Source organism: Limulus polyphemus, unplaced genomic scaffold (assembly GCF_000517525.1).
Source record: "Limulus polyphemus unplaced genomic scaffold, Limulus_polyphemus-2.1.2 Scaffold233, whole genome shotgun sequence".
Classification (NCBI taxonomy): Eukaryota; Metazoa; Arthropoda; class Merostomata; order Xiphosura; family Limulidae; genus Limulus; species Limulus polyphemus.
In genome coordinates, this window is record NW_013665843.1 from 506828 (window position 1) to 525542 (window position 18715).

Sequence of the window (18715 nt, forward strand, 5' to 3'; positions counted from 1 at the left end):
ACAATAAATAACAGAATTAAGAGTATATTGGTTATGGTTTATAGTCATTGTTAATTGTCACATGTTAATTATAAGCAGTGAGACAAACATTACAAGGTAGAGTAAAACTTCTTTTGTCACAAATTTAGACATTGTGCATATTAATTGCTCTGTGATTCCATCTGCAGGTTTAGTGTCAATTCAAATACTGATTTTAAAGTTTTATGATTGTTGATAAGATAGAGCAGTTAAGTAAATAAACTTTGAAGTAATAGTGGCTGTCTTCAAAAAATTTGGAAAAATTTTGACACATGTAACAGTAACCAGAAACTAAGGTAGCATAAATAGTATTTTGGTTTATTAGTTCTTTTTCAAACTTTGGTCAAGGAAGGGCTCAAAATTCATCAGATTCTTTTGTTAATAGTTGTCTGTTTCTTTTTAATTACTTTCATATCTTATTTATTGTTAAGCTGATTAATTGGCACTTTGCTATTTCAAACACTATTATACATTGTGCTATATCTCACGACCAGATGAATTTTTCATGGATTCTATTGATACTGGAAAGGTACTAAAAACCCTACTTATTAAAATCATATATTACAGTGGCTATGATACTTTACAGTCTACATTATTTTAACATACTTTCATTGATTTAAGCAGTCCTCATATTGTACCTGTGAAATTTGATAAGATCTCTTAGTTAAATTTTCTGAGAGTCAGTTAAGAGGATTTGCTGTACCTAATGATATACCGTACATTATCATTAAAAAGTTTGTAATTCTTATTTGAGTTCTGAACCACCTCCATTTCCTTCATATTTGTCAATTAATTACTATAAGTGCTTTTGACAGGTTTTCTGAAGTTAACACAACTGGAGTCAACAGCAATCCAATTACAGTCTCAACTAATAACTGATTATTTCAATTGAACATTGCCATAGTATGCTTTTATATATTTTTCTTATAGTTCATTCCAAAATATGTGAAAATGCAAGTGCTATGACTTTTTAAGTAGTGATTTAAAGAAAAAATGTGAAAATGGACATACTGTTGTGAATGCAAAAATATGAATTTAAGTATATACATTACGATTCTTTTTCAATATAATTATAACTGTTTTTTATTTTCATATCAATCACTTTACTAGAAGTAAAGATACAAGTTGTGAAATCTAGATTATAACCCAACTGAGCTGCTCATAATGACTTTTGTAGGCTTTCTAATTAATTTTATGACTAAAGTTATTAGTAGTGTATTTTTGTAAGTAAATTGAAAAATGAAAGCAATATAAATCTATCAATAGTGCAAGTAGAGGATCTAGTTGGTCCTACATATTATAACATCCTGGATCTACTCCTGTTTTGAGCAACAGTTTCTCAAAGTATGGATCTGTAATAATGATCAACATAATTTGAAATTTGCATGAATCATATACGTGAAATTTTTTAACTCCATCTAGCAAGCTTTAACATTTCTTTATTTTTTCTATTAACATCAATTATTCATATTCTCGTTCATTTATTCATTCAATTTTATTTCCAACAACGAAAGAAGTATTCAACTAACTGACACATGATATAGACTTATTACTAAAACAGTTGTTTTCTTTTAGACATTTTATTGATGATGTTTTCATGGTAATAAAATTTATTAATTGCATTTAAAAATTTGTTGTTTGAAAATTTCATGAAGTAATTTGTTTATTTTCCTCAACAAAAATTCAATGATTGGGAGAAACCCACAGAACACTATTAATCGTATTTTCATTTTGTTGCAGGTTTTTTACTAGTTTGCATGAATGATACATTTTCATGTACAACAGTTTAGGATTAGCAAATTAACTTTCTCCTAAATTATTTCTTCTAGCTCTATATATTTTTTTTCACAAATTTTTAAGGTGGTTTTACATGTTAATTCTAACTCTGTTTAACTAATTTTAAGTCAAAAATATCTTAGAATTGATATGTTGTCATTTCTGCACAGCTACAAAGAGTTTTGCCTGTAAACAAAACAACCTACTTGTTGTAAAGATTAGCAGCTTTATAAACACAAATTTAGTAACAAAGAACAAACATTAATTCACAAAAATATTACACACGTAGTACGTTGAAACTAGTCAGGGTAATCATCTTCATATTTTTGTAAATTTGTGTTTGTTCGTCGTTACTTAATTTGTGCTTATAAAGCTGTTAATCTTTACAACATATGTAGATAGTACAATATAGTACTTAACTTAATTAACCCACTTGTTTATTTCTTTTCTTTTTTTTGTAGAACTTTTCTGCCTACCCCAAGAAATTACTTTATTTGTTGCTAAAAAATATACCACCCCTTGAGAATATATTGTCTGTTTCTTGATTTTCAAGCATTTCCAACAGTTTTTGTACAGACCTTAGTTGAAACTGTAATGATGCCAAATCAAATGTTTTGATCATTTACTATTGAAACACAGCTTTGAAAACAGCTATAAAGAACCTCTAAATGTGGTTGTATAGAATAATAATTAGACTATCAGGTATTAATAGAGTACATATATTGGTTTAAGAGTTTTTTATAGTTTTTGTAAATGTTCCTTTCCTTGTGAATTGTGATTTGTTTATTAAATTATATCTGTTTGAAAGCTACAGAAATTTTCTTTGTTGGGAAGACATCAGCTAATTTGATATAAGGTAGGTAAGTTTATACAGTTTCAAGACAGTTGAATGGGTCACAAAGAAAATTTTATTATAAGTTGAACATAACAAATGTACAAAATTTGAAGACGGTCTTGTCATCATCAGGTACAAGTAGTTTACCTAGACACAGGAGTATATATCTGTAAAGTATGAAACAAAAAAATCACATGACTGGAGATTACTTAAGGCTTTAAAAAGCTATCTTTTGATGTTTGGTTCTTTGTTTAAGATTATGGCATTTTTACTTTTTAGTAGACATATTATGGTTTTATTGAGTTGCAATGTCTGTAAGCATGACATTCACCAAATAAAATCATCATCAAATTAGATAAACTGTTTAATGAATATAGTATGCTATTGCAAAGTATCTTGATAACTCTCTAATTTTTATTAGATATTATTTTTATGTTTATCTTATTTGAACAATGTACATAAATAAATTGATAACTGGTTACTAAATTATTTCTAATTGCAATCATGATATGTTTTAAATAAAACATTATTACCCTTATTGGTGACAGTAAAATGTTCTCATTATTTATCAATTCATTTGATATACATAGTGACCATATCTATTCAAAATTAGTGATTCATTTGCCAAGTAGGAAATGTCCATAATATTTGTGGCAATATCTATTATATGAGATCAAGGGAAATTTAAAAATTACTTAAAAACAAAACATTTTTAATGAAAATGGAAAACGTATTACAATGTTAGAATAATGCAGGGATGGAAAAGGTTATGAAGGTAGCACACACATATTTTTACTTGTACTAATCAAATGTAACAATGAATGAGCTTGTCAATAACTTGATTAGCAAAAAATACTAATCATCCAGCTCTAATTATGACCTCATTAACAGTGTAAATCTTAATATTTGTGGTCTCTAGCAAATTCTCCCTACAAGCCTTCTTCCGGTATATCCACTAACAGAACTCAAATAGATTGTTTCTTTGCTATTATCTTTGATATCATCAATTTCAATATGATGTAACTCATTTTACATACAAAAGTATTCCTCACCTTCTCAGTAGTACTCTATCCCTATTAAATAACCTGTACCTCTGTATTTCAAATAAATTTCTCTGTCATTGAAATTATCTAAATTCAACTAAGTTTCGGTTATTTCCAATATATCAAAATCCTCTGTACTGACCAGTGATCTAAAGTTATCTATTTTATTTCTTATACTTCTAGTATTACAATAGTAACAATTCTGCCGAACCTTTAGAACTACTTCTCTACTTTGTTCCTTCACTATATTTTCCTCAAACTTACTTTTTCTGCATTTTGTTATCCTGGCCCTTACCACTATCTAGTCGTAGTTTAAAGGTTCCATTACAGTTGAGTTAATAGCCTTTGGAAACAAGCCAGCCTCACCTCTATTCAAATGTAAATGAACCTTTCCAATAAGCTCCCTTTTCCCACTGAACTGATCTCACAATTCCAAACAGCCAATCTCTTATTCCCTGCATATTAAACTAAGCATAGTATTTAGTCCTAATGACCTATTTTTAACTTCATCCCCATAGTTTAATTCTCAGTAGTATCCATGAAGCAAGTAAGTTATAGCCCTTTTTTTTGTTAAATGCCATTATCAACCTCCTGTACTTATCAACCAGCTGCTTTAACCTATCCTTCCTTACATCATTACCCCTATGTGCACAACAAAGACTGGGTCACTGCTGGCACCTTTTACTATACCACTTACTCTGTCAGTTATATCTTCCACCTCTGTCATTCCCTTCCTTCTCTGTTTCTTTTGTTTTCCTTCTCTCTTGTAGTTCCTCATCTGTATAAGCTAAATGCTGAAATCTGTTACTTAATAGAACCTGCTCATTACAATTAAATCTGCTATTTCTAGCCATAATAGTACTGTTTCTAACTTTCTAAAAGTCATTATTAGCTACTTTATCCATTGCATGTAAAAGCTTAAGTTCCTCTTGAAATCCTGCTGTTATTTCTCACAGTTAACAATTCTCTTTATCTATCTCCTCTACTGTGTTTAGGATTGCCTCCAATATGTGAGCCCCACAAACAAATTCCATATCTTCACTACTATCTTCCTTAAAAGTGCGTGCTAGTCCCAAGTTTGCAGATACAACCTACTCCTTGCAAACATCACACCTTACGAACTGTCTATACTTCTCATGTAACAAATAATAAACACTAAATACAAGGAACCCTTTGAAAGTTGTTAAGACTAATGTTTGAGAATTAAATATTACACTATTTTATCACTACTTTATTTGACACTAAAGTAATTAAAATTTATCTTTTAAATTAGAGATTGGTGGTGTGAGTATTTCTAACAGTAGATTAGGCTTAACAAGTGTACCTTGACTTTACTTACAATTCAGCTTATCATTAAGTTCTAAAACAGGCTAAATACATTGTATTATTATATAAGTATTGTCTAAAGACTATTTGCCACTTCTGAGTTTTAAAGTTTAACCTTACTAATAACAATTAGCATTCTTATATAATCATCTTTTATTATCAACACAAAAGTACTACAAGTAAGAATATGAATCATGTTCTAATCTAGATTTAAATGAAATATTCCAAAAACTTCAATAGTTTAACTTTTAAATGTTTTCTCTTTACATAGCACCATCTCGAAGAAAAAAAAGATTAATTGCATCCTTTGGGTTTGATACTTAATGTATTTTTTATTTATACTGTGCATCAAAAGAAATAGGATTTTTAGAAACCATTTCTATCTTTTGTTTTCATGTTTTTACTGCTTGTATTTTATTTCTTCCCTCTTTTTAAGTGAAATTTTACCCCTTTTGTCCAATTTCCTTGTATATTATTTTAATTTATTTTACACTTATAGGTTTTTGTATTCTTACTCTTTAACTTCTGCAAAACACTAACAATAAAAACAAGCTGTCAAGTTAAAAACTTGTGTACATTTTGTTAATTGTTAAGTAAATAACACTATTATCAAGATAGGAATTTTAATGAGATGGAAAAATCTTGTGATATCAGGAGTGTTGAATTTTTGAAAACATTTGTTGTCCAAGGTTCAAAATGTTAGGAAAATCTACTTGTTCTTCTTAAGAATCTACTTGTCCCCTTCCTGTCCTACAAAATACACACACACCAAAAAAAAAAGATGAAAAACTTTCAGGATTCCGCTTTTATTTAACAATGAAAATCAAAATGTGTGACTAATACTTTGAGAAAGAGAGAGAGAGAAAAGGCACTTAAAACCCAGTTGTTTGCATAATCTCTAAATTTATTGTAGTATGTATGTAGATGCAATGCAATGTTTTTAGAAAGTATCTGATTTATAAGATGTGAAACACTGAAACATGGATTCTTTTTTGTTATGTTTTCTGTCTGTTTCTAGTAAGAAATGGAGATATGTAAGTATTAGTTGTAATGAACACACACACACACACACTGATTTTACACTGCCACATGTAAAATATACACACAAACTGGTAAAATAAAAATTGTGGTTTACACTAATGCTGCCATGAATTAAAATGGAAACTGGATTTAAACAACATATAACTTTTTGTAATTTTTTAATATGTTGTATATTCTTCCTAGAGCTGGGTTCCCACTGTAGATAAAAGTAATTTAATTTTATTGTTGCATTAATTTGAATGAATTTATTACAGTTCAATTTGTTCATGAACCTTTATACTAATATCAGTATTTGGATTTTATATATATATATGGTGACTAAAGATTTCATGGTGGCACCGAGTATTTTCTTCCATTTTATTCGTGCATAGGGCAATGCTAAATCAAACTCAAATCTAGATCAGTTCTGACTCTTGGAAATCCGGAACTATCTTTGCATTCTTTGAGTCCTAAATTGAACTTTGTTTCTAGGATTTTAATGGTGGATTCAGCACTTTATGTTTTCTGAGAATGAAGTGCTGCAGTTGCACAACATGTTACTAATTTTGTGACATTTTGTTTTTTTTCTCTTTCTCTCAATTTAACCAATCACTGTGCATGTTTAGACTCAGACAGGACCAGAGGCAGTTAGTTCAGGCAAATCTATCAAATGGTTGTTGATATCATGTGCTTGTTACCATGCACTCATTGCTGTGAAAGTAAATTAATATACACTGGTGCCTCAAATACCCATGCTTTTTCAGGGATAGCAAAAAATTGAGGATAACATTAATGGCAGATAATTGAGGTATTAGTGTATCTCATTAGTTATCCCATTGTTTAAGCTAACTAAAATTTTTCAATATGTTAAAGTTCCTTGTTTTAAATTATAAAAGTCATCACAATCATAAAAGCCAATTATCGGTCGTTCAGTCAGTTGGTCACTCAATTTCTCAGAATTTTGTGAGTTACGAGAGTCCATTTCCACTTTTTCTCCTATAATACATCCTCTTTTAATTACCCATTCCAGTTTTAATTGATATTAATATTTAACTTAGGCGTAAATAGCTCTTAACATTTGGCACATTTTCTACTATAGACATGGAAGTCCATTTGTACTCTATTAATGCCTGTGAAAAATAAGTCAAAAATTAGTGCAAATTTATGCTGGGTAATTATTACAAAAAAGCCTTTGTTAAAACAGACTGAAGATACCAATTATTTGTAGGGTAAAGGATAATGCGTAATACATGTAAGTTATAAGAGGATGAAACTTAAGGACTGGATACCATATATTACTGAGAATAGTCACATTTGTGTCTCATAACTTATCATTTTTATCAGTTATTCTCTTCTTATAATTTAAAATGGTACATATAGCTTGAACTTTCAATGTTGTTTTTTTTTACTGTAACTTAATGCAATCTGTAAAGAAAGTTCTGTTTAAACTTTGAGAGCAGTGTGTAAAGATATGATTAATGATTAACATTAGTTTTGGTAATCTACATGTAATAGAAAGCAAGAGAAATGCTCCAGGAAGTAGATTATACTGAGATATTAAACCTGAACTTTCTGCACTTACATTAATTATAAAAGTATTAGGTAATTTTGTTCTTACTGTAATGTTTGTACATGTAGATCTCCTAACTGACCAGCTTCAACATGGAAAATACGAGTGTATGGTTTGCTGTGAAAAGGTTAGAGTTGACGATGCTGTATGGAGCTGCATCAACTGTTTCCATGTTTTCCATCTACGATGTATCAGAAAGTGGGCTCGTTCACCAGCTGCAATTGTAGCCGGTAATACATGTATTCAGTGTAGCTCATAATATTTAACTCATGATTTTACTAATTTAGAATGTAATCTAGCTATATGATAAATAGCATTAAAAAATGGTAGCTAAAAGTTAATGTTTCTAAGAATAAAGAACAATTTGTATTTATTGAATTTGTTTTTCTAAATATGCATTGAGTGTAAATGCAGTACCCTGTACAAATCTGTCATCTTTATTGAATTATTTATTACTAGTATAAAAGTTTGTCTAAAATGATGGGAAACCATTATTGAATGATCAGCTAAAAGTATGAATTTAGCTAAAATTTGTTTGTACCTCCAAAATGCACTTATTTCATCATTCTTAAAGTAATTCTTTAATCACTACATTTTTAGTAAAAACTATGCAGAAAAATGAATTGTTATTATGAACAAAAGTACATGTGCACTCCGTAAGACACTTCAGTAGCACTCTTGATACTTTTTACTCTATTCTAGGTCAGGAAGTAGAAAACAGTGCCAACATTCTGACACAAATTTTCAATTCTTTCGACCATATAAAGGATAAAAAATATTTGGTAGTAGTAAATGTTTATTTTTCTTTGTTTTAAGGCCAAGTAGATAATATGTGTTGAAATACCAAAAAAGATTATTTATTAATTAACATTTATTCACCACTTAACTTTTAAACACCAACACAAATTTTCAATTGTTTCGACTCTACAAAGGATGAAAGATATTTGGTAGTAATAAACATTTATTTTTCTCTGTGTTTTAAGGCCAAGTAGGTAATATATGTGTTAAAATACCGAAATAATATTTATTATTTATTCTCTACTTAAAACTTTATAAACAGACTCTATAACATTCTTAATAGTAGGCCTATTTGTAGTTTAATTTAAGCATTAGGTCTAATACATAAATGTATTGTAAGGCTTAGCTGAAACACTACTTGGTAACTTTTATTTTGCTGTTATATTACTGAAGTTACCAAAAAACAGGATAAAACAAAATTAACCTTTTTAACAAAGAAACATGAATATTGACCATTCAACATAAGCACCATAGTTGGCCTAAGAACAATCAGGTGATAGTTTTATTGCTAAGCAATGGTGTATATTGTTGAGCACTACCAAAAAAGGAGAGTGAAAGCATTCTCAGCAGAGTGACAAAGGGAACAAGCCTTTTATAGTTAGTGATTGGCACAGTCCTAAATCCACATAGTAAAATTGTTTTAATTTTTTTAATAACATTGTAAAGCCTGTGTAATCTGGTGGGTTGTAATTTGGGAATGTTTCTCTTGAGGAAAGGAGGATGACTAAAGTGGAAATGTAAGTAGCTGTGTGTCCTTCTGTTCATAAGGTACAGACTGCCCTGTATTGGCACAAATTTTCACTAGCCTGGATACTCCCACCTACTCTCATGTGTGTTAAAGTGAGACATCTGCATACTGACATACAAATGATCCTGCAGCAACCCTCCACCAATAGGAGTGAGACACTACTACTATCGTAACTAGTGCCCTCTCCAACCTTGCAAGCCTGTAATCACTTCTCAATTGGCAGTCTTAGTGTGTAGACATGTTTATCCTCATGCATCTGAAGACAATATAATTTTCTACTTACTTGTTCATGTTTATAATTTATTACATTTTTTCTACCATACATTTTTGCAGTTTATGGTTTGATTATTCTATGTTGCTATTACACAACAATATTTTTTTTCTCTCAAAACCAACATCAAATACACAAGTTATGCACTCACAGTTCCATGTGGAAACAACTTTTATTGACCCACAACATGATGGCTCTAGTGTATAGCCCCCCCCCCCTTAATGGCACAGCAGTATGTTTGCAGTCTAATACTGCTAGAAATCGGGTTTTGATACCCATGGTGGGCAGAGCACAGATAGCCCTTTGTGTAGCTTTATGCTTAATAACAAACAACAACTAGTATGAAGAGAATTGGCTTCTTTCATGCACTCTTGTGAGTCATATGATGATTGACCTCTCATTCTTGGTCCAGATTTGAAAGAACGTGACGATAAGGATTTGGACAGCCTTTTCCCTCCTTCTGCATATGCCTCCAATTCGCATGTCTTTTGGGGGAAGTGCCCAGGCATAGAGTTTTTAAAGTATAAATATTTTGAACAACTATTTTATGCACCTACATACCTAAAAATGAAAAAATAAAAGCTAACATTGCTTTTTTCTGTTAGGCTTATTGTCATGGCTATTTTAGCATACATGTTAGCTAATGTTACTTCTTATAACTCCCTTATACTGGCTGGAAAGCTGAATTCCCTTGGATTAAAATTGAAGATGATGACACAGGGAAGCTATACTGCAAAAGTATGCCAGACTATGCAGCCAAAAAAATCACTTTTCTTCAATGAATGCAATTCCAATATGAAGACCTATGCTCTCTGTGATCATGCTAAATCAAAGTGCCATGGGATACAGGATGCAGCAAAGGCAAAACCAGGCTCAAGTAAGGCCAAAAAAGGCTCTTGACTTGATAACAGCTGCTGAGAAAGGAAGGTTTCTTAGGCTAATTAGTTCAGCTCATGCACTTGCACTAAATAACCATCCTTTTAAGGGCTTTGTATGGCTAATGGAACTCCAAACTAAAAATGGTGTAGGTATTGGCTCAACTTACATCAGTGGCCATCAGTGTGCTGTATTGCAGAAACTGCAAAGACCGAAGTGATTGAATGGCTCAGCAATGCACACTTTTATAACACCATGTGTGATGGTTCTACAAATACCACTGTGAGGGAAGTAGAACTATTTTACATCCATGCTGCAAAACAAGGGGTGATTAGGGTATTTCTTGTTGCCTGCAAAATTGTAGACCATCCAAATTCTGCAAGTATTCTGACAGCAATGTTAGAAGTGCTAAAAGAACTGAACATTGCAGAGGAACAGAAGCAGAAAAACCAATATGTTGTTGGTTTTGCTGAGGATGGAACTGCAGTAAATCTTGGGGCCCGGCCAGGCATTGCAATGGAGTTGAAATGGAAAGCAAGTTGAATCATCCCAGTACATTACATAGCTCACAGTGTAGAATTGGCTATCAGAGATGCAGCCAAAGAATTGAAACATCAAAAAGTTTTAGATGAGTTCCTTTTGAGTCTTAACTTGTACTATCACAATTCATCAGCAACCAGGGCTGGGCTGATTAAATCAACAAAGGTGGCAAACACCAAGAAAAGGTTCCCTACAGTAGGAGACAACATACAAATATAGTAACAGAAAAACCTGCTCAAGGTATATACAGTATTGATTGCACACTTGAATGCTGTTTCCAATTATCAGAGTGTATCTGCTGCCTCCAAAGGTTTTCTGAAACATCTAAGATCAAGAAAGATAGTTCTCTATCTTCATCTAATGTTAGACATCACATCATACTTGAGAGAATTTTTTGAAATAGTACAGAGGCAGGATTGTATCCTAAGTGATAAAATAAAATAAAACAAAAACAAAAAATAACATACACAAAAACAAAATTGATGTTTATTTCATTTAACCAAATAATCACCAACAGAACATTTAAGTTTTACTTTCAACCTTCAGGGCTTAGCCCCAACTTCTCAAAACCCCCACCTTCCCCAGAAATCCACTTCTCAAGGTATGCCTGTTATTAACCCAGATTGTTCTCTGAATACCGACTTTCAGCAGGCGGTCAGTTTTTGTTGCTTAGAACACATTTTTTTTTATAACTAGACCAATTATTGACTAACTTTCAGTATCTCGTTAGTTTCAACAAAGATTAGAGTTTAGATGCCTAAGTTCAACACTCGGCCAGAGCCAAGTATTACTGTTGAGTTCAATAGCCGGCCAGAGCCAAATATCTGGCCAGGTACCTGTGCATCCTTAATTTTCCAGTTCCACACATTAAAATTATTGAGGATACAACTATTGATGGACACATGGTATTCCTTCACTGCAGATACATGGGCACTTCAGGTTCTGGTGTTGAGGTTGGTCTTTCCATTCAATTCTCCACCTGTGTTACTTGTAGTGACAGTTGATCTTGTTCTTCCAGGATTTTATTCCTGTTTATCTGTTGTGCCTAAGACAAGAGGAGATTCATGGACAATCGTCATTTTTTCTCATCTCCACCCATTCTTTGTTTCTTTCCAGTCCACAATGGAGTCCTTTCTCTCACCCTACATTGGCATTCTTCACCAGGTCTGTGGATGCCCAAGTTTGTGGTTGCTGAGGGATTTCTCCACATTCTCCTAGTGAATTCATCTTGCCTTTAGCTATGTTTTGTATACAAGGATCAGATTCTGCAGTTCAGGGATATAGTCTTTTGTCTAGCATCAGCACCATATGTCTTCTGCTGGGTTGTACAAGTTTTCACCATGTTTTATGCCTAGCTCAGCCACCTCCCATCCAGTTCCAGGCTATGGAATGGGCAATCAGGCTCTTACTTACAGGGAAGGTTCTATCTGAGGGGTTGTGGGCTTCCTTTAAATCTCTTGATTTTTGGGATGAGGACACATGCTATCCCTTCAGTGGTCCCATTGCAACAAATATATATATGTATGTGTGTGTGTGTGTAAATAGATAAATAAATAGCTCACAAACTATTGATTACATTAATTGTTAATAGGTGATTAAATCAGCAATATGAAACAATAATGAATTAAATATCGCATTACCGTCAACTTATTGTCATTACGGATCATGTCTGTGGAAATAGCACCAAAATGCGTTAGGGATATCCCATCTATCAGACAAAATCCAAATGCTTACACCCACAACGTCTCAGCTTTACTGCCTTTCATTGTCTATATCCAGTTGTGGGAAGGCAGTTACCCTTAACCCTATTGCCCTGGGTGTCTTTTACTGTGCATGACACAAGGTTTTAGTGTCTTACATTCAAAATTTTATTAAACCAATTTTGTTTATGCTATACCAGTTAGAATAACATAAACTCTTAGCTAATAGTTTTAGGTTCTTAGTTCTACAAGGCAATATTTTAAAAAATCCTGAATTTCCACTAGTATGACCCACATGACACATTTTCTCTTAGCATGTCCTCATCCATATTTTATCCACCATCCATCAAAAATTACAAAATTATACATAAATTACTCTCTATAAAATCGTTATTGCTCAAACAGACCATAATTTTTATAGTCTTCAATTTTGTTTGGTTGCAGAGCTATCAAATAGAAAATCAGATTCCTGCAATATAAAAAAGAAAGGCACCAAAGAATGGACACCATATAAGTTATCATAGGAAGAAAATGAATTAAAACACTATACATTTAAGAAAAGTAGCAAGGAGTTGGTCTTTCCTGTCACTTTTTTTTCTATTAGAAAGTAAAATAAATAGATTAAAACAAATATGAGCAGAAAATAAGATTATGCCTGTTCTTAAGGCTATGAAACTGAAAGAATTTAATGAAAAAAGGAATGCTAGATTTGGAAATAATCACATGATAACATGTCCAAACCATCCTTGATTGTGACCAATGCAACACACACACACACACAAACTGTTGCTAAGGTTTTGTTTTGGCTTTATATTTGACCTTGGTTTTGAGGTTGTATTAATGATAAAGCTTAAGTATATTGTATAAGTTATAACTTGCAATTCAATTTGAGTTTAATTATTGTAACATTTTCTTTGTTAAAAAGTTTTGCTTGCCTGTCTTATTTAGTGCAGTATTGTGTGTTTTATTCGGCACAAGAAGTAAAATAAATGTCAATGATTTTTTTATTACATATTCTATTGGGTTTAAAATTAGGAACATAAAATGGAAGGTAAAATAATTACTTGGAAGTAACATATTTTCCATTCTCTCTTAGCTTGGTAAAGTAAACTATTTTAATTTATCAAGTTTTCAGAAAATTTTCAGATATACATGCACTTAGAATACTTTTAGGCTTTCACATACATTTAGTCTTCCTTGTACAGTACTTACTTCTTTAGGAGGTATACGCAATCAAGGTGAGTGTTCCACTACTTTTAGATGTTTCTTGTGGATAGTGTTATAGAAAATTTATTTTTGGGTCTTGTATACGAGTTCTCTGGTAACATTGCCATGTTTAAGTTTAGAAATGCCTTTAGGTTAATTTCTCCCTACTTTCACTTGGGACAACCAATGATGACAGTAGTGCCTGCATTCTGAGAGCAGTGACATTATCCCCTCTGTGTATATAATATACTCTCTTAGTATAGAACAGAATGTCTCCAGAATATTCCTGATACTAAGACATACTGTGTATAATCTGGAAGTGTCATCCAACATTTAATGCACCCATCTATTTTTATTTGTTGCTGTTGCGAATAAAGATTGACTCTATTTTGTATGACACCGTTCAGTCTTCTTTTCCTTTGCTCAGTCAAATCAAACTTTGTTTCGACTATGATCAAATCTCCAGTTATTTGTGGTGCTATTATTACCTGTTAGGTAAAAGAATATATATATATATATATGTATGTATGTGTGTGTGCAATAATTGCTTAAGAAAATCATTAACTTGTATAGATTACAATATAATTTTTAATTTAGCTTAATTTTATACCCTTAAATTAAAAAATAGTAGCATAACCAGTGTGACTAGGTGAGGGTTGTGATGTTGAATGAAATCTAGTAACGAGTCAGTTACTCTGAATATTACTTCCAGGAGCTCTTGGTTTTCTCTTCATGTGTTAGTATTATGGGATATTATAACTGTCAAAAGTTTTAATGATACTAGTAAATGTTTTTTGTTTTGTTTTTTCCCATAAATAAGACTAATATCAGTGTTAATCATGAAGTTTGACATATTAACAACAGAATCTTCATGGAGATGCCCAGCATGTCAGAATTTGACTCAGAAGGTACCAAATCAGTATTTTTGTTTCTGTGGGAAAGTGCGTGATCCTAAATGGAACCTGTATGACATACCTCACTCTTGTGGAGACATGTGTGGTAAACAACGTTTAATGTCTTCCTGCCAGCATTGCTGCACATTACAGTGCCACCCTGGACCTTGCCCACCTTGTACTATGATGGTTTCCAGAAAATGTGAATGTGAGAAAACAGAAAAGGTATTGTAAATTCATGTGACATGTTTCTGTATACAAACATTTCATTTATTTATGTGATAGACTAATTTATAAGGAACAGGCTTAAAGCATGTGTTTTTGAACTGCATGTTTTGTTTTGCCACATATTTGAAAACAATCTGGCAGATTATGAGTAATTCAAAGTTTATTTTGTTCAAAGATATGTATTAAAGTTAAATAGAAATTATTTATGATGTAATCTAGTTGACACTGTGAGACTGATTTAAGCCACTGTTGGTTTAAGTGTAAGATATTTAAAATTGTTAAAAACAGTTGAAAATACAAATTATGTACTTTTAAAATATATTTTACTTAGTACATGTATGTTTGAAGTCATGCTTACTTTTTCTAAAGGCTATAAAAATACTTGTAACCTGTCAAACTTCTAAAACACATAATGGGCCAAATCTAAAATTAGATTAATCAATGACATTAGCTGGGGGAGGGGGGGGTATTTCAGGCCACACACACACACACACACTAGCATTAGCTCTGTCTAAGAATAAAAAATATCACTGAATATTTGGAAGTTTGTTTAGATAATTGTTCTATTTAAATTTAAATGCAACAGCAAACTAATTTTTTTCTGAAACAACACTACAACAAGTTATGAGTATTTTGGACAAATTATTTTTGGCATTAGATATTGTACTGATATGCTATTACAAGGTTTAGAGGTATTGGCCTTGGAGGGATTTAAGTAAAGTACATGAGAACATTTTCAAAAGAAAATAAAGGTGTTAAAATGTTTTTGGTTGCTATTATGTGTGATTGTCATTTGGGGGAAAAGAATTGCATGAGCTTCTCACTATACATTATTATTTTACATTGTTCTATGACTTTGTTTTCATTTTTATCATGTTTCTCTATTAGTGCAGTCTAAACTACTTTTTTTTTATCTATACCAAAGATATACATTTCAGTATTCCAAGATATCTGAGCATCACATATCAGTCAACACATACTTATAGTGCATGATGTTATGTTCAGTGACAAATCAGATAACTATGATATGCAATGCCAATAGTTCTTTCTGGCCTTCAGACATCATCTAAAGAACTAAATTAACTCCATCTTGAACTGTCTCATAAAAATAAAAGTAATTGTAGATGTAAATAAACAGAAATGACCCTTTCTATATCATAATTGCTTTATGAATTTCAGTATACACACATATATTTGACAGTCTAATGTATCCGAAGTATCAGGGATGACAGACAGAATTACTTTTGTCATCATAACCCAATTATCAGCTTGAATTGCTGAGCTTTCTTGCTAGTATAGCCATCTAAGAATTCTAAAAATCCACTACATTAAATAAGCATAGAAAATAACTTGGACAAAAATCTAGCAAAATGGTATGCAGTCTTTCCTATAGTGTTAGAGTACAACTCCCTTACTGCAGTTTAGGAAGACTAAAAAGTTTCTATAGGCAAGTGCTCCTCAACATTTGCTTGGAAAATGGGAGTATAAAGTCCTTTCAGCATATTGTTTTGTTAGAATAACCAGTTACCATCAACAGTTAAGACTATCAGTTTTCTAGATAGATTAACACTTTCTCTACAGGCATCTTTTCTGCACATCATGAGGTTTTAGTGAGTTACATTAAAAATTTAATAAAACTAATTTCTTATCAATGTATACGAATAAATTTAGCATAAAAAATATAGCCAATGAACCAAATTTTAATATTATATAGTTTTTAAGTTCTTAATTTTATATGGAAATATTTTTTTTAAAATCCTGAATTTTCCCTAGTATGAGAATTGTCACATTTTCTCTCTAGACATTCCCCTCTTCTCTAATTTATTTACCATCCATCCAAGAAGTACAAAATTTAACATAATTTACTTATTATAAGGTTTTCATTGGTCAGGCAAAGCATAATTTTTATAGCCTTCAATCTTATTTGGTTACAGGGACATCAAATAGAAAATCAGACCCCCTCTTGCTATGCCCATCTGTCACATCCTGTCTTTCAGAAATTGCCAATAGTTCTCTCTGATGTTTAATACTATATTATTTATAAACAATAAAAAGTCAAGGTTTTCATCTATCAAATGATGTATTATGTTGTTTTCTGTACAGAGAATTCTCAATCATGCTTTCAATTCAAACTTTATTCCCACAAGAAACACATCAGTGAGCTTAGCTGAATTTTTAATGGCTCTTGTTGCATATTTAGAAAGCCAGAAAAATTGTGATAGTTATGGTAAATTGTGTGCTTTTTGCGTGTGATTATTCTGCATTGTTTAGTGCATTATTTAACTAAATAAAAAATTGTTTAGTGCAGTAGTACCATTAGTATAAAAAGAAAATTAGGGTTAAGTGTCATTGACAGTCGAAGGCATAAAAAAAGACATAGGTTAAGTACTTTTTCTTGCTTTTCATGTGTATTCTTTCTTTATTATTATAAAAGTAATTCAAATGTAAAAATTGGAAACTTTATAGTTTAGGTAAGGTAAAATAAAGGATAATAATAATAATTTTTTCACAATGCTCATGAGTATGATAAACAAGATTATGCCACTTATGATATACAACATTGTTTATTAACAAAAAGGGGACATAGATAAACGTTTCAGAATTCTATCATATTCTGACTTCAGTATCTAAAGCAAAATAAAATTAATTTGCATAAGTCTTTGGACATTGCTAAAGTACAAATGCTAAATTTAACGATAATTAAACAAATAAAACACAAAAAAGTAATCATGAGGAGAAACTACAGCAAGAAAACAACAAAAACACAAAAAGTAAAATCAGTAATACGAACATATTAAAAAATGTATAATCTAAATGAAGACTGCACGTTGTTCAGTGTTGGAGAATGCTGTTTGATGTGGAGGGTTTCTTTAATCAATAATTCCAGGTCAGTATTAGACTTGCAGAGGATAGAAAAATTTGATAGCATAGGTTGATGCTCTGTTTCTTCACTATGTTGGCATATAAGAACGAATTTTCAGAATGTAGATTAAGATACATTGAGCACAGGTTGTAAGCTCTGTTTAGTAAGCATGTAACAAGGTTTTGTTTATATGAAATTTCGTTCTTACATGATGACCTGAAACGTAACTGCTACCCACAACACTTATTAGAAAACATTACCAACACCTTCCTAACAAAGAAACTCACAAATCCAATTAAAATACCAACTGTACCCAAACTTACTATATACTCTTGTCTTCCCTGTACTGGTAAACAAAGCTTAACTTTAAAAAATCAACTTAAATGCATACTTGGCCATTACTACCCTCAAGTGGATTTCAGATTAATTTTTAAATCCACATCACGCACACAAAATTTTTCCCTACTAAAGATCTCCTACCCATTCCATATTGTTCCTGGCTTGTCTATCTTTACACGTGTGGAGCCTGTAAGGCCTCCTATATTGGCAAAACCAAATGCCATTTAAAAATCAGAACCTATGAACATCTGGGAATTTCCATCAGAACACAAAAAAAATTGAGTAACCCCTGTGTCTCCTCCATATGCAAACATAGTGAAGAAACAAGACATCAACCTATGCTATCAAATTTTTCTACCCTCTGCAAGTCTAATACTGATTTGGAATTATTGATTAAAGAAACCCTCCACATCAAACAGCATTCTCCAACACTGAACAATGTGCAGTCTTCTTTAAATTATACATTTTTTAATATGTTTGTATTACTGATTTTACTTTTTTGTTGTTGTATTTTCTTGCTATAGTTTCTCATCATGATTACTGTTTTGTGTTTTATTTGTTTAATTATCATTAAATATAGCATATGTACTTTAGCAATGTCCATAGACTGATATAAATTCATTTTATTTTGCTTTAGATACTGAGATGGAATCTTATAGAATTCC

The 18715-nt window shown here is 31.5% G+C and overlaps 1 protein-coding gene across 1 annotated transcript in view; it reads left to right on the forward strand.

Moving 5' to 3' along the window:
• The window catches only part of LOC106478619 (transcriptional repressor NF-X1-like), a 96026-nt gene that overhangs the window by 30644 nt on the left and 46667 nt on the right, over nucleotides 1-18715 (forward strand). Inside the window, exons 3-4 of the mRNA XM_022382245.1 lie at nucleotides 7657-7818; nucleotides 14592-14845. Coding sequence (XP_022237953.1) covers nucleotides 7657-7818; nucleotides 14592-14845 — 416 coding nt within the window. The remainder of the gene's footprint in view (nucleotides 1-7656; nucleotides 7819-14591; nucleotides 14846-18715) is intronic.